Source organism: Lampetra fluviatilis, chromosome 23 (genome assembly GCF_964198595.1).
Source record: "Lampetra fluviatilis chromosome 23, kcLamFluv1.1, whole genome shotgun sequence".
NCBI lineage: Eukaryota > Metazoa > Chordata > Hyperoartia > Petromyzontiformes > Petromyzontidae > Lampetra > Lampetra fluviatilis.
Window position 1 is genome coordinate 6,000,552 of NC_136297.1, and position 23,790 is coordinate 6,024,341.

At 48.0% G+C, this 23,790-nt stretch overlaps 1 protein-coding gene across 1 annotated transcript in view; it reads right to left on the minus strand.

Annotated features, from left to right (window-relative positions):
* Window positions 1–4,372: 4,372 nt before the first annotated feature.
* Window positions 4,373–23,790, minus strand: part of EIF3E (eukaryotic translation initiation factor 3 subunit E) — a 28,275-nt gene continuing 8,857 nt past the window's right edge. The window contains exons 8-13 of the mRNA XM_078866918.1: window positions 18,081–18,207; window positions 17,123–17,224; window positions 13,077–13,186; window positions 12,128–12,230; window positions 10,460–10,594; window positions 4,373–4,544 (exon numbers count right to left, since the gene is read on the minus strand). Coding sequence (XP_078723044.1) covers window positions 4,509–4,544; window positions 10,460–10,594; window positions 12,128–12,230; window positions 13,077–13,186; window positions 17,123–17,224; window positions 18,081–18,207 — 613 coding nt within the window. The 3' untranslated portion in view covers window positions 4,373–4,508. The remainder of the gene's footprint in view (window positions 4,545–10,459; window positions 10,595–12,127; window positions 12,231–13,076; window positions 13,187–17,122; window positions 17,225–18,080; window positions 18,208–23,790) is intronic.

The following is a 23,790-nucleotide window of genomic DNA, read 5'->3' on the forward strand; positions in this document are numbered from 1 at the left end:
CCGGGTACGGGTAAGGAATCAAAACCCGTTTGCGACCTCTGTGCCACAGCCATCTGCTGCCAAAACTTCCCACGGGGCTTCTAATGAGCAGCCCTCTCACGATAGTGGCGACAAATTCAGGGAAGCCCAAGGACTGACACATCGCCCCGTCTGCTACTTCAACAGAGCATGCTTGAATTATTTCGCTTTACTCTTATGGGATTTGGTTAAACATGCCTGTGCAGGATCCTCTTGAAAATGGATTTCGAGACTCGGTGAAGTTAAGTGTATTTGCATATGCAGCATTACCTTTAGCGCACGCATGCAATCGAACCCTTACACACCAAACACAATACTGACACCAGCAGTGATACTTGACATTTTCGACTAAACGGTGACGTTGCCATGGCGCTTGTGCCAAGCCACGTGCATTTTAAGGGTGCTGGAAGGTCGTGAAAACCAACGTTGATGTTTCGCGTTCAAGGGAATCATATTTTGGTTCTTTCGGTAAAGTCACGTAGAAGGGAAATAATAAAATAATAAAAATAAAACACAAGATAAAATTCTCACGACGTTTCGGTCAAAACGCAAGCAGCCGTCCTCAGGTGAAGAACAGGGCTGTCGGAAAGACAGCGCCCTAATGAACACTGCTAAGCTTGGAGAATTTTACCTTATTATGTTTTATTTTTATTATTTTATTATTTCCCTTCTACGTGACGTTACCGAACGAACCAAGAATATGAATCCCTGCAGTCACGAAAGCTTTAAATCGAAATTTGGAATCATATTTAAGAACGTTCAGTTGTCGATCTCCTTTGGTCGCCATCTCCCCCGCTAACCGCGTCAACAACAACCGATGCACGAGGTGTCCAGAAAGCTCTCCTTCACTCTTAGTTAATAGGTTACGTGATACCCCCATTATTGATCTCCCTGTTGGGTGCCAAAAACCGCCCCAGTGCGCACGAGACCAATTATTGGACTGTTGATTATCTCGAGTCAGATGGAAGATGAGTCTGCGAGTTATTTGGGCACGCAAGAAATACCTTCCAGAAGAACGCTACACGCTGGATCAAAGTGCGCTTGCGGGAAGACGCCTTTCGGACGATATATGGACCTTGCCCCGAGTACGTATCTTCTGAAATAATTGTAAATATGTATTTGCAGCCTTCCCAAGAAGCGATGTAGAAATTGCGATTGTCCGTCGAGTGGTGAATTCTGGGTGTGTCCAATTGGGGAAGACTGGCTTTGATGATGGCGAGATGTTAATTCCCTCGCCTGGTATACAGGAGGTCGTGGGTTCGACCCTGACACCTGTTTATTTGGAGTTTGCATGTTCTCCCCGTGGTCGCGTGGATTTTGCTCCGGATCCTCCGTTTCTCCCCCTTCACTTTTAGAAACATTTGTTTTAGAGCATTTGGCTGCTAAACATTTCCACATAAGCCACTTCATTGAGCCATCATTTGTGGCCAAGTCGCTTCTGCGAAAATAGCTATATAGCTTTGTGGACCTCACCTGGTAAAATAAAAAATAGTTCACATTTAGTTTCAACTCCCTCCCTGTGGACAAGACAGTGAACCACTGTTGGTCTGTGCTCTCGTGGTAAGTAAACTTCGACACTGGCAATTCTCTCAAACGTATTGCCATAAACAAGAATAGAAAAAAAACCCTCCCTGCATGTCCCACTCTGGCCTCAAGACCTTCACATTTTCTCCGAGGCCTATGCCCGACTGCCTCTCCCTGCTACTATAAAGTGTCTTGAGACGGAGTTGCATTCGGACGATATGTAAAAACAAATTGCATTGTATAGCTTCACACAAGAGACTGTCTGCCTGTTCAAGTACAGGGTCATTCACCTTCTTGGTTCTTTCGGTAAAGTCACGTAGAATGTAAACAATAAAAATAATAAAATAAAACAATAAAATAATTTTCACGACGTTTCGGCCACAACGGCTGCTTGGGTAGTGGCCGAAACGTCGTGAGAATAATTTTATTGCTTTATTTTATTATTTCTATTGTTTCCATTCTACGCGACTTTACCGAAAGAACAAAGAAGATGAATCCCTGCAGTCACCAAAGCTTTAAATCGAAATTTAGGGTCATTCACGTTCCTCTACGTGTCCGCCTACGACTGGCAGTATCTCCGCAAAATAAATATTCGGCCCCACCGTTTGCGAACGGCGCCTTGAGACGCGGTCTCGTTTAGACCACTATATATACACACACGCGTCGTGTTGGACTGTGCGTGCTGCTTCAGTTTTTAATCTGATGTGCCACGGGGATGCACTTGCTGCTGCTGCTGCTGGCAGAGAGCTTCTCCCTCCCTCCTCCTTGGGGGGACATTTCACGATCTTGCTGCAGAAAATGGCCAAGGAAGCTGCAAACGACGGCCAAACTGCGGCACTCACCCCCCCCTCCACCCAGCTTAGGATTGTTCAGACGATGGAGAAGTGCCAGAGACAATCTAAAGTTATAGCATTAATATTGATAAATAGCACACGCCAGGGAACTGGGTGGAAATGCCAGAGGGTGGGACGGCCAAGCGAAGGAAGGCACCCTTAGGATTTTGGTGTAAAAATGCCCGGGCCTGTCTCAGCCAACTTGAATCGGTTCGTGTGCGCTGTAGTCTTACTGCTTCGGTTGCAATATTAGTCTCAGAAAATGGCAGCCCATCGTACGCACGTGTCCGTGTCAATCGGTTTGGTGCAGTGGCCCATTTCTTCACAATGCAGGCCGAGTTTTGACTGCCAACTGTGTTCAACATCAGTGGCAATACGTGGTCGGAGGCTGTCCCGGGACTCGCTTAGGTTAATTTGGCGTTAAACGAGCACCTGGACAGCCAGGCATGGCATTGGCCAACACAACATACTTGTGTGCTATGTTGGCCTTTAATAGACGCCTGCTAACAGCGCTCGTCTCAACGGTCTGTCAGGCTGAACGGGAGATATTTGTAGAATTGTTCACACACACCAACAGTTGGTGAAACAAGAGAGGTGGTAAAGCTGTTTGCACGACACAACTCTGGCAACAAAGGCTCCATTCTCAGCCATGATGCACTTTAGTGGCAAAAGGTACCAGAGGCTGCCTTGGCCAGCGCGGTTTGTGAACACTCGTGAGACAAACGTGGCTGCACCAGGGAATGATCATACCACACATCACGCTCTCATATGACCGGCTGGTCTTGATTGCTCACTCACAGCACTAATCCCCGACAGTCTACAGAAGCCAACGCAAAATCTTTGTCCGTATTGTTTTTGCGTTTGTAAGTTTACACGGGTGTGCAGTGTATGACGGTGGAGTGCTCTCTCTCTCTTTAGTGCTGCCTAACGGCGTGTGCGACTTCACGATATTGGTCCTGGTCTGTCTAATAGTTTGAGCAATTCTACATGGATTGTGTCGGGTCCGCACGCTTTGCCTGGCTTAGCTGTTTTGATTGCATGTTCTACTTCTGCTTTGACACAAGCTCGGAGATTCTTAGCACCCCTGTCCCATTTAAAGGACACCAATACTCAGGGCCTTTGTTGATTTTGCTTGTCATCATTGAAGTTTTCGAGGGAGGAATAATCCAAGTAGTTTCCCGTTGCTTTCTTGGATCACAATTTATTTGAAAAGGTCATGTGGGGACCTTTCGAAACGGGTTTTGTCTGACGTCTCCACTGAAGTCTTCCCGCCTTGGGTGACCCTTCTGAGAGCACTAGGCTCTCGACGGTATAGCGATCAGCTTTCTCAGACGTACACAAACTCTCTCGCCGCGTTAAGGCACCGTTTCTCGAGTGCACCGAGTGAATAATAACTGGCGACGACGTGACTCTCTGGGAAAAATCAGATGCCAGATATCCAAGGTGACACAAGGTCCCCCCCCCACATCCAATCAGAAGAGCCATTGCATGTAACGGTGCACTGCTCCGTTACGGAATATTCGATTAGCCAACGCACCATGTCACCGCGAACGCTGGTAAACGATTGGCTGATCGTCGCCCCATTCTTCTTCGTTCGAGCGTGTGGCAAGTTAGTGCAAGTTATACGTCCCACCTGCATCCCAGCTTAAATAGTCGCTCCAAGCCTGGAGTGTGTCATTCAGACTCTTGTCTACTCGACAGACCTGCTCTCCACCTGAGGACGGCTGCTTGCGTTGTGGCCGAAACGTCGTGAGAATTATTTTATTATGTTGAATTTTGATTATTTTATTATTTCCATTCTACGCGACTTCACCGAAAGAACCAAGAAGATGAATCCCTGCAGTCACGAAAGCTTTAAATCGAAAAATTATACGTCTAGGTTTAAGTTTGCGAGCTGTGCGATGGCTTCGGGAGTAGGGCGACTGCCAACACTGTCCAGTCTGCTGGACGGCGGGCGCAGCCCGAATGTGAACCCATGACAACGCGGGAGACGCAGGTTTGGTCTGGGTTTTCCATCTTTATTTCTCGTTTCGTCGAGTCATTTGGCAAAAATAAACTGCCGTAAAAATGTGCACGAGCCCGATTCTCATACCACGAGAGATTCATTCAGAAAACACGGTGATGGGCTCCCCCTCAGTAGAACACCTCCGCAGCAGCCCAGTGTGGCGCCTGTGTATGACACAAAGAGAACACAACAATCATCGTACGAACACCACACGTCACCACAGCCATCTCTCTTTAGAAGTTATTAAATCCTTTATATCAAGTTCACTCGCTTGCTTGCTTGAGCGCTTACGACCGTGCAAATCTTTCGGTCGTTTTTTAACCCACTTCCCGTGATCCAATCGAGCTGACATTTTGCACACAGACGTCGTTGTGCGTGACAATTTATTTTCGTGAAAAAATTTTTCCAAAATTTTCCACTTTTTAGGAAAAAAAAAATTCATATTTAATTTAAAATACCAATGTGATAAAAATGAAACTCTTACTCAAGAAAAACAGAAATGAATAATAAAATAAAACCGATGCCACGCATATAAAGGATTTATAGTGAAAAACTTTGTTTTTACGGGTTAATTTTTTTTTGTACTTAGTTTGTTGGTTTTCCCCCCGCACCCCTGATGAGCACGCTGGCTACGTACGGTGCGAAAGAAGTTCAACATACATAGACAGCCAATGCTGCCAATGCCACCACACCGCTTGCCATTGGTTACTTCCTTATGCTAGATTCCACAGCTGTTGCAAAAATCACTCGACTTCCACCACCTGGCTCAAGGTCTGTTTTACTCGTTAAACGGTCGATATATCCTTCGGGGACTACTCTCAGTCTCATGATCACCACCACCACCATCTCTGGCTTTGGGACTTTACCACAGTAGTCAATTTTTGCCCTCCTCCATCATCCTCCACATGTGCCCCAACCATCGTAACCTCCTCCTCTCTCTTCTCTGATCTCATCTGCAACCCTTCCAACACCGACTACTTGCCATGTTCTATTCCAGAACTTCCAAGCTGCTTACCCTATCCTGGGATGATATTCTTAGTATCGTCCACAAAGATATTGTGCTAGAAGCACGTTGGGTCTATTTCTACTTGTTATTTATTCGGCTATTGTTAACATTTAGCTGCTTCTACACCCCTCCCGCCCCCACTATGAAAATGTATAGTAAGTGAGAACGCCGACACATTAGACAATCCTCTATTGTGCCAATGGGCACCGAAAAAAAACATTTTTGCTGCAAGTTTGGATTCTTGATGAAATTTTATCCCAGGAAAGCCTCACGGAACCTCTTAGAATTATTATCACGAGGGTCTGTGTGATGATTAGCCAATTCATATATGAAGCTTTGTGTGCGTATATGGCAGAAAACCAGAGACAGCCCATAGATACAAAAGGCGAATAATCAGAAAACCTTTTTCAGAAGACCCCGTCAGAATCCTACTTACTGTACTGCCTCATATTGCAACCACCAGACATCACCGTGAATCAATTCACATGTGATCTCCCACTCCCGCCTCACATTGGCCAATATAAATACTGTTTATGCTGCAAAGCATTTTGTGGGAAAAATGACAACTGTAATGTTTTGGGTTTCGAATGGATTGTGGGTATATTACCCATCATGCCGTGTAGTGTAAATATTGTTACATTTCATTTCTTGTTATTCACCACATAAGATGACACCTAAACTGTATCATTCTATTCATCATCAGCCATGATCTTATGCACTGCTGGATTAATGCCTCCCCAATCTGTCGCTATGTCTATGCCCAGTGTTGCGATGGAATCACTGACTCAATCTCTGCAATGGACATCCTGTAGGGCATGCTCCATTCTTTGTATGCTATTCCCTCGTCAGTCTTGACCACAGGCCATGCCACGCATCCATTCTCGTTATGATGGATCCTGCCCAAGTCCAATTATTTTCCTATTAATGTGTTTACTCCCTGAGCCATGTGTTCCACTTGCTCTATGTGTAATAACCAGCAGAGGTCAAAGGTCAGGTTTGAATCTGTGAACTCTCGGTTTTAGGGAGGGGGTGGAGGGGCGATAGCGCTCACCGCTGAGGCCACTCTACCCACAAATCCAAAACCCTCAACCTCCTCCATCACGGAGTCTCTCGGGTTTCCTCAAAACACGTCCAAATCAATTAGCGATCCAAAGTGGAGGGAATTAGTGGTGCAACAGCGCTGGGTTTAAACGAGTCTTAAAGGAGAGTCACAGGCCAACAAAACAATTAACGTTTGGCATCTGAATGTCGTAACTTTCAATCCACAGAGTGAAAGGACACCTGGTCTTGTCCGGTTTAAATCCGTGGGTGCGGATAAATAGGCGTCAAGGTGAGCTCTGACCGGTAAGTGAAGGTGAGGGAGTTTGTGTAGTTGTTCATGTGAATGACGGTGGGAAGGTGTGCACCTAAGAGTGATCAGGTGCATGTGAGTGGGTGCAAGGAGGTGGGAGAGAGGGTAGGATTGAGGGTGGGCATGGGCAGGTAGGGTTAACTGTGAATTCAGAGTTCATCGACAGGTGCCATGTGAAGTTTACGTGCAAGAAAATGAGAGCGAGTGAAGAATGGTGGTGAGCGGGGGGGGGGGTGAGCAAGCGTGGGAGTGAGGTGGCTGGCTGTGCCGGTGAGCGGGTGAGGGTGTAGGAGGTTGTGCGGGTGAGCGGGAGGGAGGTGACGTCAGTGAGCGTGTGTTTTTAATTTTAATTTTGGCAATAACAGGGCGTGGAGAATGGAGCATGGAAGGGACGAAGCCCAGCTGAGCGGATGATGCACCCACCCACCCACCCCATTCCACGCTATTCAACATACAAAACATACACAGACGACTCATCACACACACACAACTCACCGTACACACTCAACACATGTACACAACATCTAACTATGCACTGCACACACCAATCCACCCACACATCATCCCCTAAATGTAATTCAATGCGCACTCATAGATACGCTCAATAGGCACTAACACACATGTACATCTTACCATTGTTACACATACACAACAACTGGCCATACGGTCAAAAAAATATCCCACCCATCCCTCATCCCGGAATGCCATGTAAATTCAATGCACACATAACACCCACAGAGTGCACCAAACACAATCACTCACACATACCCACCCGTGCCCTAATTTCACAATGCAACTGCCGACGCACGGTACTTCTCAGACTCGCGCACAACTCAAGCCCGAGCACAAACCACAAGACGCAAACTCACACAACCGCGTAATGCAAACCCACGCACAACTCATCTCTGTAAAGATACACAAATCAACAACACACAACTGCACACGCATCTCCACAAATACCACGCCAAGTACACAAACCTACACGACACAACATGGCCACATCATTCTACACACTATATAGTAATATATTATTAAACTTTCTGAATTCTTTATATATACACACACACACACATGTATTTAATTCCCAGAACGGATGAATACATAGAGACTGCCCATCTTTCCCAGTGCTCCCTTTAATCCGTTGTGACGGCAGGATGCTGATGCCCTGGTCTCCATTGCGAGAGAAATGCCAAGATGACAATCGCGCCATTCCCTGGTTATAAAGCGCTCGCCCAAAGAATTTGGAAATTAAGACTCGTTGTCCCCACCTGAAGAAGGACGCCTGTGTTGCGCCCGAAACGTCGTGATTTGATAACATTTAATTCGAGTTGTTTTCATTTATTTTATTTTATTTATTTAAATTTTTATTTACGCGACTTTACCGAAAAAACCAAAGAGTATGAATCCTTGCGGTCACGAAAACTTCAAATCTAAAATTAAGACTCGTACATTAAGGCGAATGCCATCATGCAGATACTGACACCTGGCATAGGAATGTGGAATTTCCACAACCGATTTGAGTCCGCAGACAAAAGAGCTTACCACATCCCAATGCTGCTTTTCACAAGGCCACAGCACCTATTGCCATAAGGTGCAGGCCTGCAATGTCTTGCTCACACACCACTGCTGGCGGAAGGGCGTCCACTAGAAGGAAGCTCTATACAGCCCCTCGGGAGGGGATTTGGCCTACTCTTCCACGCTACCCATACGTCTAGGATGAAGTCGGAGTAACCAAACTTTACCCCACCACACAACATGCCAGTTGACCGACTGCTTCACCCATTTATCACTGCTGGTGATGGTGGTGGGGGGGGCGGCGCATGTGGGGGTGCACGGGGAGGGGGGTGGGGGGGTGTGTTTCGTAAACTAGCTCAATGTTTCAACCGCCGAACCGAGAGATGGAATAGAACCAAACGGACCTCCGGATAGCAAGTCCAGAGTGCAAAACCATTACGCGCAGCCGCAGCATTGATTTCGTCAAAAAATAAAAACAATTAAGCGTTCAGCTTTTAACATGCGAGTAAAAATAAGCGTGAATAATGCTATTGCCGCTTCAACACGGTGTTAAAAACACACGAGCACACGATGGTCAGGCCAATCCATTAATAGAGGCTCCTTTCTCCCCTGGGCGCGAGACCTTTCACCCAGCCTCATCGGCACCAATTGCACTGCTGCGCGAGTGTAACATTACATTTTTTTTATTCCTCAAACATTTGCTATTTAAGAAGTATTCTGTTGCCAATCTTGTCCCCAAAAGCAATAACAATCTGGGCAATGGTATTTGGTAAACAACGTGGTTCCGTAGCGTTCGAATTAGTGGGTTTGTATTATCATAATTGGTTTTTTACCCTTTCATCTGGCAACAAAACTGGCACCTTTTTTACAAGAAGTATACTGATGGTGCATTGTCTTTCAGTTGTGCGCCTTTTGGCATCATCTGGTCAAACACCATATGAAACTAGGCTCTAAGAAAAGCTGTCTCAGGTGTGGACCAATCATACATTATCAGAGTTGTGTTTTTTAGTTTGCATTCCGACCGCAGGTATTGTGGTCAATGCAAACATGACTCCTTGTTAAAAAGGTGTCAGTTTTATTGCCAGATAAAAGGGAAAAAACCAATGATCATATTTTGCTACTGGCAAAGGAGGTTCCAAAGGTGTAGTGGGTTTGTAGTTTTCGTGAGCAGATGTGAAGTGTCCTCTGATAGTCCATGAAGGTTTTCGTCAATTATTCAAGCTTTACAATAAGACAAATTATTTCATGATACTGCTGCTGCTGCGTTGGCAGTGGTGCACAAACACAATTAACAATAATAACACCGTATGGTGTAAAAAATATTTATAGCACAAACAATTACACATCAATAATTTTAAGGCGGTGTCTCACTGACGAATGCGTGGGGCTTTTAGTTGTTTCTCTTGACAATTCGACGGCAGTTTTAGCTGCGTCGATAAGGCAGCAACACTCACACACTTGGGTAGTTTGAAACACTGCACCGCACGCACTTCATTCCTCTAAAACATCCACACATGGGCCGTGGCGTTGGCGTCGCACGTCACAGCAAGGTTTTCAAGTTACAGGCGGTCGGTCGCCCACAACTTCGTTTTGCGACCCGTTCTGAACGCCGCCCATTTCGCGCTTTTCACTCGAGCCTCTCGGTTTCATATAAATAAATAAAGACGTTTGCCAACTTCGTCGTCTCGACCGCACAGTTTAAAACTGCTGTCTAATAATAATTCTTTAATAATAGATACCTTTTTGCACACCATGTATTTTTCCAGTGCACGCCAATAAGTGGCTCTCCAAAGCTCCCCCCCGCCTCCCAACCGCCCCTAAAAATGTAACCGTATATTCAAATATTATTGCAGAAAATAAACACGCTCGGGTTAGTCACGGTTTTCCCATGCCATGAACCAAGTACTGCCGGCCCTAAAGGTCTTGTCGGACAAAACGACGGACTGTAATCGTCAACGAATAAAAGCCCAAGCGGCGTTCAAGAGCATGCCGTTTCGTCTTATCCGGTGGCTTGCGAGGCACGGCCGCTGAGTAGCAAAGGTTGGATGGTCCAATCCCCCGACAGGCCACGCGGTGCATCTTTAGAGCCCCCTCTATAAAAAGCGCGAGAGCCTCGTACAAAGCTCGAGTTGTCTCTCACGCTTTATGTCCTCTCTCCGGCGCTACCTCCGCGTCTCTCCCCGCACACCGCCCGCCCCCCCACCCACCTCCACGCGGTTGTTCTGAGACATTTTCTTCTCGATGTTGACGGCCATCATTTGGCTGCGGAAGGAGAGGTTCTTCGTTTTCTCGATGACCTGCTGGTACGGCGACACTGCGTTGTTGCCCATCACCACGTGGCCCTGCAAGGCAACAGGTGACAGCACATTTAACGTCCGCAAATAAGACACGTGACTGACGCTGGAAAGAAGCCGACGAGCTATGAAGCTCGTGTCCAGCCCCAGTGTCCAGCCCAAGCTGCGGTCGGGATTAGTGGAAGAAAGTGTGTTAACCACACAGCAATCAAGCAATTGACCACACAGTAACTGCATTATTCGTGACAATTACACATGAAGAGCGCACTTACACCATAACAACACATACACAGCAAACACACAATTAACTACAGTGACTACACCATACACCGCACACAGTGATTACACTCCACAACATGTACAGAATTAACCACTCGGCGATTATACGACAGAGTAACCACACACAAAGCAAACCACAACCACAGTGACCCCACTACACAAAGCAACGACAACGACCACACGAGAAGCAGTAACCAAACATACAGCAACGACACCGTAGCATTTTAAGAGACGCACAGGCCCCAGGCTCTCAAACACAGCGAGGAATTATAGTCATAATAATCCTTGCATTTATATTGCGCCCATAATGTAAGTAAGCGTCAAAGATCAGTGCAGAGTTGTAGTTTTTCCTAGCCTAGGTGAACCCCCGGATGGAAGCTGACCCTGAGTGGCACAAAGTGACTCATCAACGAACTGCAAATGGGTATACCTGCCAGAAGGGGGCAATGATTGCAATGTGTAATCTTGAGTAATTTCTGAATATAACATGGCAATTAAGGATCCCTTGAGAGACACACCTAGCCCAGTGGCTCTGACACAGCCATTCTGAACGCTGGAATAGTAAAAAAAAACCCTCCCATCATATAAAATTTGGTTCTGCACTTAATTTCGTTAAATTACAGCTCAGCGCCACAGAAAAATAAAACAAAATGTCAGTTTATCACATGAGCATTAATCTACGTGGCAGGATCAATAGGAAAGTGCTGCCCTCGACTGTGTAGACCCGAGATCACTTAAAGGGATCTCAGAGGCAGCTCTGTGCTATCCACTTCAGTGGGCCATTTTCTACCGCAGAGGGTTTGCACTGCTCTGCAAGAGATTCGAATGGACTCGACAAAGACGAGCACTGCATCGCACGCTTTCAGATGTGCTTCTGCGGCCGTCTGGAACGCTCTTCCTTCCAATATTAGGAAGCCGCTGGAGCTATGCACTTTTAAATCGAGATTGAAAACTCATTCATTTCGAACTGCTTTTTGTGTTTGATTTGCTGTCCTTCCCCCCGCACCTCCGATAAGCACGGTTGGCTACGTACGGTGCGAAAGAAGTTCAACATGCATACGTACGTACATACATACATACACACATACATGATGCAATACCCATAGCACAAGTGGGTGAAAGTGGGGCAGGGGAGGTGGGGGGGTGGCGGGGGGCAGGTGGGCGGGGTGGGTGGGGGGGTGGGGGGCAGGTGGGCGGGGTGGGTGGGTGGGGGGCAGGTGGGTGGGGGGGTGGGGGGCAGGTGGGCGGGGTGGGTGGGGGGGTGGGGGGCAGGTGGGCGGGGTGGGTGCTCAAGGTCTGCACCAGCTTCGAGTCGATCTTGGCATCGAGCCGGGCGTTCCGGATCAGATTCACGATCCAACGCTCCGCCTCCTCCGGGGACATGTTCAGCTTGTCCGCGAGCATGCTAAACACGGGGGACAAGTGGAGGCACAGGGGAGTTATATCGAGGGATACGTGAGGACACATGGGGAGAAACAGACACAGATGTACACGTGGTGGGGGCTACATGGGGTAAACACAGAAGACGGACATGGGGACAAGTGGCGATGCAAAGAGATGCACAGGGAGAGACATAAAGATGTGACACAGAGGTGCATGGGGAGGAACATGGAAGGGCACATAGGAAGGACACCTTCGTAAACACGTGGGGTATGCACGGGGACACATGGGTATGAAGAGGACGCGTGCACAGGGAGTGCGAGGATGCATGGGAGACGCACAGGGGATTGACAGGCACGAATGTTATTTGATGCTCTCTTTCGGCATTCACATTTTTGACGCAGCTGATGGGCATTAACGTCAGCCGACGGAAGCGCTGCCTGCAATGCGGCGCGACGCGTAGCTACTCCGCACTGTTTGTGGGTGGCTGCTGCTTAATGAGGACATGCCTTGCTGGAGAGTCTCAGCCAATGTTGAATCCGAACCAAGGTGCCTTATTTCATAAACGATACACGAAGACTGTAAACGTTGGAACAACATCGACAATTAGATTGAATGTTACTTTTAAGGCATTTGAACAAAACTTCTCAGCTCTTCAGTTACTTTCAAAACACTGGACGGGGGACCATCACCTGGAGTGACACACAGTTGTGTCGACAAGGCAGACACGGAATGGATTTGACAGAACTACGCCAGACTGCACTGCACTTAACTATACTGGATCGGGCCAAACTGGACCGGTCTAGACCAGACTAAAACCTCATCGAGACTAAACAACTTGACGAGACCGGAGCGGACTGGATGGGAGCACCTGATGCTGATGCACTGGTGGATTCGGCAGAAGGTTTCGAAAATGAAGAGGCGGGCGTTCTCGATAAAGTCGTCCAGGCAAGCGACAAGGAAGAAGTCGTTGATCAACACCTGCAAAGGCACACACAAAGATAAATATCCCCCCATATAGACTTCAATAGTCTGTTTGGGGCAAGTGCTGTTAGCGGAGTGATGGGGTCCGGCACCCTGCATGCGCGGACGTATTTGTTTTCCACGGTGCTGATGTTCGCACGCCACGCCGGTTTCTCATTCAAGTCGACCTAAGGGAGGTGTGCAACAAAATCACATGAAATGGATCGTTGCCAGTAACCGAAACCGGGTTTCAGTGTTAGAACCAACTACCACGCCAACTCACACAGTCACACACATGCACCCAAGCACAAAGATTCCCCGTATAGACTTAATAGACTTTTAGGGCAAGTGCCATGAGCGAGCACCTATGAAGACCAGCATGGCACACGAGGGGGTGGGGTGGCCAGCACCACGCCCGGCCGCCTTAAACTACTATATATATAAAAAAATACCAGGTAAGGCCAACTGAGCCTTATAGCTCTTTTTGAGAAGGAAACTGGCCACACATGAGAGCGCAACGGAGTGGCTTATCGTGTGGGCATTCATAGCAGCCAAATACTCTATACGCATGCTTCTAAATGTGGATGGAAAAACTGGAGGACCCAGAGAAAAATCCACACAACCAGAGAGAGCATGCAAACTCCAGATAAACGGGCGTCAGGGTCGGGATCGAACCCACGACCTCCTGTGTACCAGGCGAGGCAGTAAACATCTCGCCACCGTGGCGCCCTTCGTCTCCCTAGTGGCGATGTTTCCATACCGCACCTCACTCATTTGAGGCTGATTCAACCTAGGAGAGGCCCACAGACACATACAGATGCACACAGATACATACATACATACAGAGACCCACCCACATTCACACACACACATATACCTTGATAAACCCTACAGCCAAGTCCCTTAGGACCTCTGGATCTGGCCCAGCCCAGGTTGCATGGTTAGTGTACATGGCTGCATGCTCAGTGTTATGCCCTCAGTGGACAGAACCCAGACCTGGGTCTAACAATGCTGCTTTCAGTGGCCTGGGGAGGGGGGGCGTGTGTGCACGTGGGTGTGCATACATCCCTCAGGGGTTATGTGTACAGGGCCCTGTTTGTTAGGGCGGACGTGGAGGTGTGGGAGCAGTAACGCAGTTCGTCCCCTCAGCGTTGTGCACGTCTGTGTGAGCGTATGCGATCATGTGTGTGTAGGCGTGCGTGCGGCGTCTGCACAGGGTGTTTGCAGGACAAGTCTAATGTGTGCGTCGTGTGTGGGTACAGACATTCGCGTGTGCAAAGTATGTCCCTGGGTGTGTGCAGTACAAGTCAAAGAAGATGTGAACATTTTAACAGGTTAACATCAATTTAACAACTTCTTTAACCCCATTGTTTAAGGTTTCCATGGGTGTCCCGGGGGAATCTGTGCCGGTTTTAAACATTTAGGCTGGCCCTGCCTATGATCCATCCTGGGTTTAACCAGACTGGATTGTGTGAGCTCACAGATCCTTTACAGATCTGGACACAGTCCCATCAGTGACCTTCTCCGGCAGGCGAGGCTGCTTTGGCTGGGTCATGTAGCCTACATGCCCAGCCACCCCATACCCAAGTAAGTTTGGCCAGATAAAGGGGGCTAAACAAGCATGGCACGAGCTAGAGAAAAGATAGACTGATGTGGTACAGAAGGATGTGGAGCTGATTGGACATGCTGATGACTGATACCAGTGGTCTCAAGATTGGTCTCTATGGAGGAGGCTTTTGAAGGATGCTGCGGGGTGTTTGAGGCAGTCGCCCTCCAGCAACAACGGAGGGCGGAGGAACAATGCTCACAACAATGAGCAGAGTGGCAGGTGGCTAAAACACAGCAAGTTGACAGTGCGGAGCACAGGTGGTGCGCATCTGCCAGTAATCTTAGTCAATCAAACCACGGGACCTGGGTATGTTCCATAACCTCCTGCCAGCGAGCTTTCGACACTTCACATGGCCTCAAGTGCACCTAGCCTGGCAAAAGTGCTGTGATGACATCACCGCCACTTAATGACGAATGGCGGTTGTTGTTGTTGAATAAGTGTAATGTGTCTGTGCTGACTACCAGCACCTAATTCTAAAGAATGTGCGCATACAAAGATTCCCCATGTAGTGCTGTTAGCAAGCAGCACAATGCCCGGCCGCATTTGTCTCTCCGGTGTTGATGCTAACATACAGCCCGCACCAAGTACTCATGTAAGGCAGAGTTGACCTAAGAGAGGCCTAGTTCGGTTCTGATAAACCTCACCCATGTCATTAACCACGACAGGGAATCAAAACTCGGGCGACCAAAGTAAAAAACGCAGTGTGCAACTGCAACACAACCACTCCCCAACATCCATACACACATGTAAATGTATATAACACCCAATCACACAAAAAATACAGGCTCGCTCATCCGACCCACATGCATCAAGACAACTACCGCACACAACGTTACACACTTTGCCTACCCGCCCCACAAACAAACAAATGGCAACAATAAATTAAGCGTTATCAACCTACTTAGGTTGAATTTACTGCCTCGTGAAAAGTAAAAAAAAATGCGGGCAAAGTAAAAAAAACATTTTAACGCCACTTACTGGGAACCAACTACAGCTGAAATAATATTTACACTTTAGAATTTATGCAAGACACTCCACCACCAACCCGCCCCACCCCACCAAGGCCCGGGTGCGTGATGAATGCGAGCGCTAACGAGGTTGTTGCATAGAAGCTGGCTTGCGACCGCCCCCGCGGTCTGCACGGTTGCATCATCATCATCGCCCTCCAACACGGGGGCCGCAATCGAAGGTAGCAGCAAGTGCAGCCAAGCTCATGGTTCTTTCGGTAAAGTCACGTAGAAGGGAAGTAATAAAATAATAAAATTAAAACATTAGAAAAGAATTCTCACGACGTTTCGGCCACAACGCAAGCAGCCGTCCTCAGGTGAAGAACAGGTCTGTCGAGAAGACAGAGTCTGTCTTCTTGACCATCAGATGAGTCTGTCTTCTCGACAGACCTGTTCTTCACCTGAGGACGGCTGCTTGCGTTGTGGCCGAAACGTCGTGAGAATTATTTTATTATGTTTTATTTTTATTATTTTATTACTTCCCTTCTACGTGACTTTACCGAAAGAACCAAGAAGATGAATCCCTGCAGTCACGAAAGCTTTAAATCGAAAAATGCAGCCAAGCTCTTGTAGTAATTTCTCCCTCTCCCCATTCGGAACTCTAAAGAGCTCGCAAGAAGCAGTGCAATATCACGCCAAAAACGGGCCGTGGAAGTTGACATTACGGAACTACTTGCGAAGTCGCTTCAACGGAAGTCTTCAGCCACGGAAAGCAGCACCTTTTAAAGGCCCACAACGATTGTTTGTTGCATGTCAATCACAAACTTTGTGTGTATAGGGGTGGATGCGTTATTTAAATTTAGCAAGCAGTAGCTGGGATGTGTGCTTGTGACTGAATATGGCACATTCCAGTATTGAGGTCTTATCAGTGATCTGCACACAGAGCATATATATCGGTGGTGCACCGAGCGTGGACGTTACATAAACAACTTCATGATATGTTTACTTATTTCATCAATGTGCAAAAAAAATCCATTAAGAATGTAATAGTCACTTTGAACCATTTTTTGTCACCAGTTCATCTGATTTGCTCTCACAGTCTGGTTCAACTTAATCGATGCCATGATCTTTGACTTTTGTGATGCAACCCACGTTACCCTTGGGAGAATAAGACTGCGTTTTATGTGCTCATCTTAACAGATGTGCTCCCATCTCCTGGCAAAACGTAAAACATTTTTTTTTTATTTGGCAAATCATCTTTCCCGCAGCCACATGGATGTTATGTGTGCGGTGCCCGACGAAGGATCACGCCGATGACACAACTGGAATTAAGCAGCGGGTGGGAAAATAATCTCGCGACGATGTGGCGGAGGAAAGAGCCCAGGGCTGTTGTCGTACCGTCTCGCACTCCCGCAGCTTCTTCTGCGCGCCGTCAAAGTCGAAGTTGACATAGAGACACTCCACGAACTCCGTGATGGGGTCGCGGTATGTGTACGACTCCTGCAGCAAAAAAAACAAAAACATCTTCCATATTAAAACTAAACTATTTTTTATGTTACCAAGTAAGGCCCCACTTATATTAAGTTCACTTGCTTGCTTGCGTGTTTACGACCGTGCAAATCTCTTGGTCGTTTTATAACCCACTTCCCGTGATCCAATCGAGCTGACATTTTGCACACAGACTCGTTGTGCGTGACAATTTATTTTCTTGAAAAAAAATTCCAAAATTTTCCACTTTTTAGGAATTTTTTTTTTTTCATATTTAATTTAAAATACCAATGTGATAAAAATGAAACTCTTACTCAAGAAAAACAGAAATGAATAATAAAATAAAACCGATGCCACGCATATAAAGGATTTATAGTGAAAAACTTTGTTTTTACGGGTTAATTTTTTCAGAAGTGACCTGGCCACAAATGATAGCTCAATGAAGTGGCTTATCGTGTGGAAATGTATGGCAGCCAAATACTCTCAAGTGCACGATTCAAAATGTGGAGGGAAAAACCGGAGGACCGGAGAAAAATCCACGCGACCACGGGGAGAACATGCAAACTCCAAATAGGCCAGCAGCTACGAAGAAGGCCTGAATGGTGACCGGCTGGCCGCCTTCATCTCCTCGGCGCTGGTACTCATTGAAGTCGACCCGAGGGAGGCCTATGACCGATTCAAATATTCGTCACCGTTATTGGTCGTGAGGGGGAATGGAAGTCTGGTGGCAAAGTTCGTAGCGCAGTGCGCTAACCACTACACTATAGCTCCCCACACAAACAGGGACGCGCGTAAACACACACACACACACGCGCCAAGCACCTACAACAACGACACAAAGACAACGCACACGTGTGTGGATGCCCACCTGCTGGATGACCTTCACCAGGTCCTTGAGCACCTGTCGCCTCTTGCGTGCATCCTTGTTGGCGATGATGGCGGTGGTCAGGTAGCGCAGGATGTGGGGGCACATGGTCTGAATCGTGTTCAGGTACCTGCAAGATACAAATGATGACTGAGGTGAACGGAGGACCAAGCTGGCACAGCTGAGAACCTAAATAAAGACTGCTTAGATGGAGGGTGGAGTTGGCAACAGGCCACATGCGGGCCACCATAATGAGTTAATAGGGGTTACGTTTCCCTACACCACCCATGTTTCCCACTACCCGCCTCCTTGTCGCGTGACACAGCCCGGGAAGGTGAGAGGCCACCACCAGATTGGGTCATCCCACGCGCCCCAGCAGGGGCCAGGGCCTCACATCGCATTCATCGCAGCGGGGATGGATTACCGCGTGGCTCCTGAAAGGTTTTTCCATTTATTTTAACATATTTTGTACATATATATAATGAAATAACAATCGCTGGCTCCCAGGCCTGCACAGAACGTCCTTGAAATGCATTACGAGAGTGAGCAGGCGAAAAGGAGAGATTGCGAGTGTGTACATGCGACACACTTGAGAGTGAGAGATGCAGTTGAAAAGTGTACGAGATCAGTATGTGTGCCTGCATAGCAACGATTACAAATTACTGTACGTGTGCAAGTGCTAATGTATGTCACTGTGTGTGCGTAAATAAGTCGTGGTGACGTCACCGCCACTTAGTGGCGAATGGCGGTTGTTGTTGTTGTTGTAAATAAGTACATGGTCGGCCTCTGTGGAGGAGTTCGTGAAGGACGCTACAGCGCAAGTTGGAGGTGGCCGCCCTCCAACCGTAAAAGAGGGTGGACGACCGATGCTTATAACGGTGAGCAGAGCGCCGCGTGGCTAGAACACAGCACGGGCGATGCATCTTCTAGTCACCCAAGTTAGCCCCCATTACATCTGGGCCTGTCCTGTGACCCCCTACCAGCAAGTTTTGTACTACTTCATGCGACCTCAAAGTGCACCTAGCCTGGCACAAATACCAGAGACGTCACCGCCACTTTTTGGCAAACAGTGGCTGTGAATGTGGAGAGGGGAGTGCAATTAGTTGGCGCGATATATTACCGATGTCAGCCATCGTAATCATAATGATCATTCCCAATGGACAACTGCAATCTGAATCTGGCAAGGGTGTACCCTAGATTGACTCAGCCCAACACTAGTGTCTGGTATAGTGGTGGTTGTGTCGTAAACATCAGCAGTGGCTGAGACAACGGCAGCTGGTCCAGCATGAATAGTGCTGGTTATAAGACCTCCATATGCGCTGTGTTAGCCTAAATAGGCACTCACTAACAGCCCTTGCCTCAACCCACACAGCTAAAAGGGATATATTTTTGGAGTCGGTTAATAACCTCTAATCGAGCAAACAAGAACCCACCGATGTGGGGTGAGAATGGGAAACAAGAGACAGACAGGGAGACTATTAAATGTGTGCGCAAATCAACATCATCATCAACAGCCATAATCTATCGACTCCTGGACAAAGGCCTCCCATAAGTAAATCACCAAAACTGCAGGTCACAACAAGACACTCACCCACCCACTGAACCGCATGGCAAGTTACGAGAGCATGCGAGACAGATTTGGAGTGACATTAAGCAAGAGGTGCGCGCGTGCGCGAGAGAGACTGTGAAGCGAGTGAAAGCGAGACGGAGAGCGCCGGCGAGAAACGGATAGCGACGAGGAAAGGGATGGACAGACACGGAGAGCGAAGTGACACGTAAGTGAGAAAGAGGACAGCTCCTCAAAGATTGCGTGCACATGAGCGAGTTGGCGGCGGGAAAGGGGGGGGGGGGGAGGCAACGGCGATCGCTAGGGTGATTGAAAGGCAGAGATAGTGCGCGCAGTGCAATGAGAGGCAAAGAATTGTTTCAACTCGGGCGTACTTTTACATTAACGAGCAAGGAGGGGAGAGTTATTGATTGGAAAGGGTCTCAGGCTGTTATTAATCACCGCTGGATGCAGTGCTCGCTCCTTTGTCATCGTCCCCCCCACCTCCACCTCTCCCATCAGCCAGCCCAGCCACCGCCCTACCCCGTTTAATTAGCCATGCTGGCAGACAGCCCAGTGGCACCGCTAACGAACCCGCCCAGCATTACGTCAGCCGCCCGTTAGCGCAAGCACTCCCGCGACGCGTTCACTCTGCCGTGTTTGCGTGTTTGCGTGTGTGCTTGAGTGCGTGTGTGCTTGAGTGCAGTGCGCGTGCGCATACACACCCAACAAACTCTGTTAAGGCAAGTGATGTTAGTGAGCAGCTATTAAGGCAGACCGACAGCACAAGAGTGGTTTGTGTGGCCGGCACCACGCCCAGCTGCATTTGTCTCCTCCGTGATAATGGCACAAACGCCGCACCAGGTATTAAATTAAGGCTGAGTCTACCCAGGGGAGGGCCAGGAATTAAACCAGAGCCGCCGGGATTAAACTGCAGTACGCTCACTCTTCTGTAACATTACCAGCCATACAAACACACAAAACCCACTCTCTCTATCACACACACGCAGACACAGATACTCTCTCATGCAGATTCACTATCACACTTGTGCACACTCTTACCCACACTCACACTCTCACCCACACTCACACAGACACTCATGCAACACAGCCGCCATTCGCCACCGAGTGGTGGTGACGTCACCACAGCGCCTGTGCCAAGCTAGGTGCAATTTGAGGTCATGTGAAGTGTCGAAGGCCCGCTTGCAGATCATGGGAGAGACCCAGGTGCTATGGGTTGACTGACTGAGATGATTGGCAGAGGCACCACCTGTGTAAGAACTCAAAAAAAGAAAAAATATTATAATATCCCCGTATAGTCTTAACAGACTGTTGGGGTAAGTGCTGTTAGCGAGCACCTATGAAGGCCGGCATGGCACACGAGGGGGTGGGTGGCCAACACCACGCCCAGCCGCCTTGTCTCCCAAGTGGCGATGTTTAGACAACGCACCAGGTACTAATTTGAGGCTGGGTCGACCTAGGGGCGGCCTTGGACCTGTTTAAATGTTTGCCACGGTTATTGGTCGCGCGCGGGAATCGAACTTGGATCGCCGGATTCGTAGCGTAACGTGCCAACCACTGCGCCACCGCTGCCCACATGCGCGCGCACACACACACCCACTCTTACCCACAGACACTCAATGCACACGCGCGCGCGCGCGCGCGCGCGCGCGCGTGCGCCACCCTTGCCAAGATCAACTTTCCACAACAACGATAAAACCCCGGGTGACACGGGGGACGTTTCAGAAACTCGCTAAAAGGGGGGAACGTAACCCCTGTTTTGATTTAAATGTATTATTTCTCTCAATCCGCCCCACTTTTAAGCCGGCGATCGATGAGCCTGCGAATGCTCGCGCACGTGTGGCCATCGGGGACGTGGAATCTTGGCAAAAGTTGCGGGGCGCTTCGAAGGGCGATGCTCGCCGAGGCCAGGCTGGTCTCCAGGGGTGAAGTATGGCAGCGGGGAGGGATGGATGGCGGGAAGGGGAACGCACGGTCAATGCCAACGCAGAGCTCGCGGCCGACTCCCAGTCGCAACGCGGGGGGGGGGGGAGCAAGCAAACGACGACTGTAATTTATAAGATATTAAATTACATATTTACCCAGGAGAGACACATCTGAGTCAGAAGACTCTTTTACTTGGGGGGGGGGGGGGGGGGGGTGGATCCCGTTACATTTTAACGTTTGACCAACGCCAATAACATAAAAGTTCGATTTAAAGCTTTCGTGACTGCAGGGATTCATCTTCTTGGTGCTTTCGGTAAAGTCACGTAGAAGGGAAATAAGAAAATAATAAAACATAATAAAATACAATTCTCACGACGTTTCGGCCACAACGCAGGACGGCTGCTTGCGTTGTGGCCGAAACGTCGTGAGAATTGTATTTTATTATGTTTATTTTTTATATTTTATTATTTCCCTTCTACGTGACTTTACCAAAAGAACCAAGGCCAATAACATTGTAGCATTCATAGCTACAGCAGGAAACCCGTTACAGAACAGGGGAGAGAATATATAAAACTGCACTCGAAAGGCACCGCGATCAGGAATCGGAACCCAGGCGCTGTTTGCCGTGAGGCAGGAGTGCCAATCTGCCGCCTATTGCACCACCAAATGTGATATACCAAGTGTTGTAGGCCAATGGGTGGAAGAACCTTTCACTTACTGATGGCCACATAGGACTTTCAATTACCGTTGGTGGGCAACCGCACATTAATACGTAAGGGTTAACCAATAGTAGCGCAAAGAATAACAACGCATGTCGACTGGGTCCATGGAGGCCCTTGCAGTGCCGCAAAGCCTTGTGAAGCTTTGCCTGTGTTGGTGCCACGAGACCTGTCAACGCATGGGGCAGCGTGGTGGTTCCAAAAAAGGTACGGCAGCACAGGAAGTGGGTCACTGGCCTGGTGCGAGTCCAGAGGTTCAGAATCGGTGTGACGCTTGCCAAGACTGGAAGGCGTATAAAAACTTTGTTGCGGCTTTCGTACAAGTTTTTTTAACTGGGCATGTAATGATCCCATCGATTAAAATATATTCTTTCGCTCAAGATACTTGCATCGAATGGAGTGTGCAAGCTTCTTCACAAGTAATGTAATTTACACGCAACTGTTTGGGTGGAATGGTGGCACGGCGGTTAGTCAACCGTGCTATGAACAATGGCGTCCACAGTTTGATTACGGGCCATGGCTAAAATCTGTTGTGAATTATATCTGAAGTATTCCTCGACCAACCTGCATTGACCGGCATAGTGAAGTATGGTCAAACAACCCACATGACCCAAAACGGTACGAGGAGTCTTTCAGCCACAGAAGTGCCCCTGATTATACATATAATCATATATACTCTTAGTTCTTTCGGTAAGGTCACGTAGGTAAAAAATTAAATTAAAATTAATACAAATAAAATAAAAATCACGACATTGGCTACCACATCCTGATAAGCTCCCCCCCCCCTCAACTTGTATTTAAGTGCTTGCATCTTGAATCCCTGCCTCACTTGATGCAGCAAATCTGGCTGTGACTGTCCCACCTGATGACGGAGACTTGTGTTGCCTCCGAAACGTCGTGATTTTTTATTGTTTTATTTTTATTAATTTTAATTTCATTTTTTACCTACGTGACTTTACTGAAAGAACTAAGAGTATGAATCCTTGCAGTCACGAAAGCTTCAAATCTAGAATCACATATATAAATAAAAATATCACCACTAGGCTAATGGAATGAGACAGAACACACAAGACACCCAGTAAAAACAAAACTGAAAAGAATAAATTACTGAATAGAACCGTGACCCAGGAATTGTGACATTTCATCGAATCGCAAGGCCCTGCTAATCACTACGTGCCGATTTTAAAAACCATAGATGATATACGCACGCGCTCGCCATTCAAAAGGTTATCGCGTATTCATGTACACTTTTTTGGGGGCTGTACACAGCAAATGGAAGACGTTTCATCACCACTGATGGCACTGCCAATTTCTGCTGTGACCCACTGGCCATGTTGAGAGATTCAATTCGCCATCGACGCGCTCGATCACGTCCGACAGAGGAAGCGGTGCGAGGTCGAGCCTTGCTCGCACTCATATGGGAACGATCTGAGAGGACCAGGTGTTCGAGGCGTGGGTTGTGCCACATAGCCAGATGGCAGCAGGGCAGTGTATTCTTGCA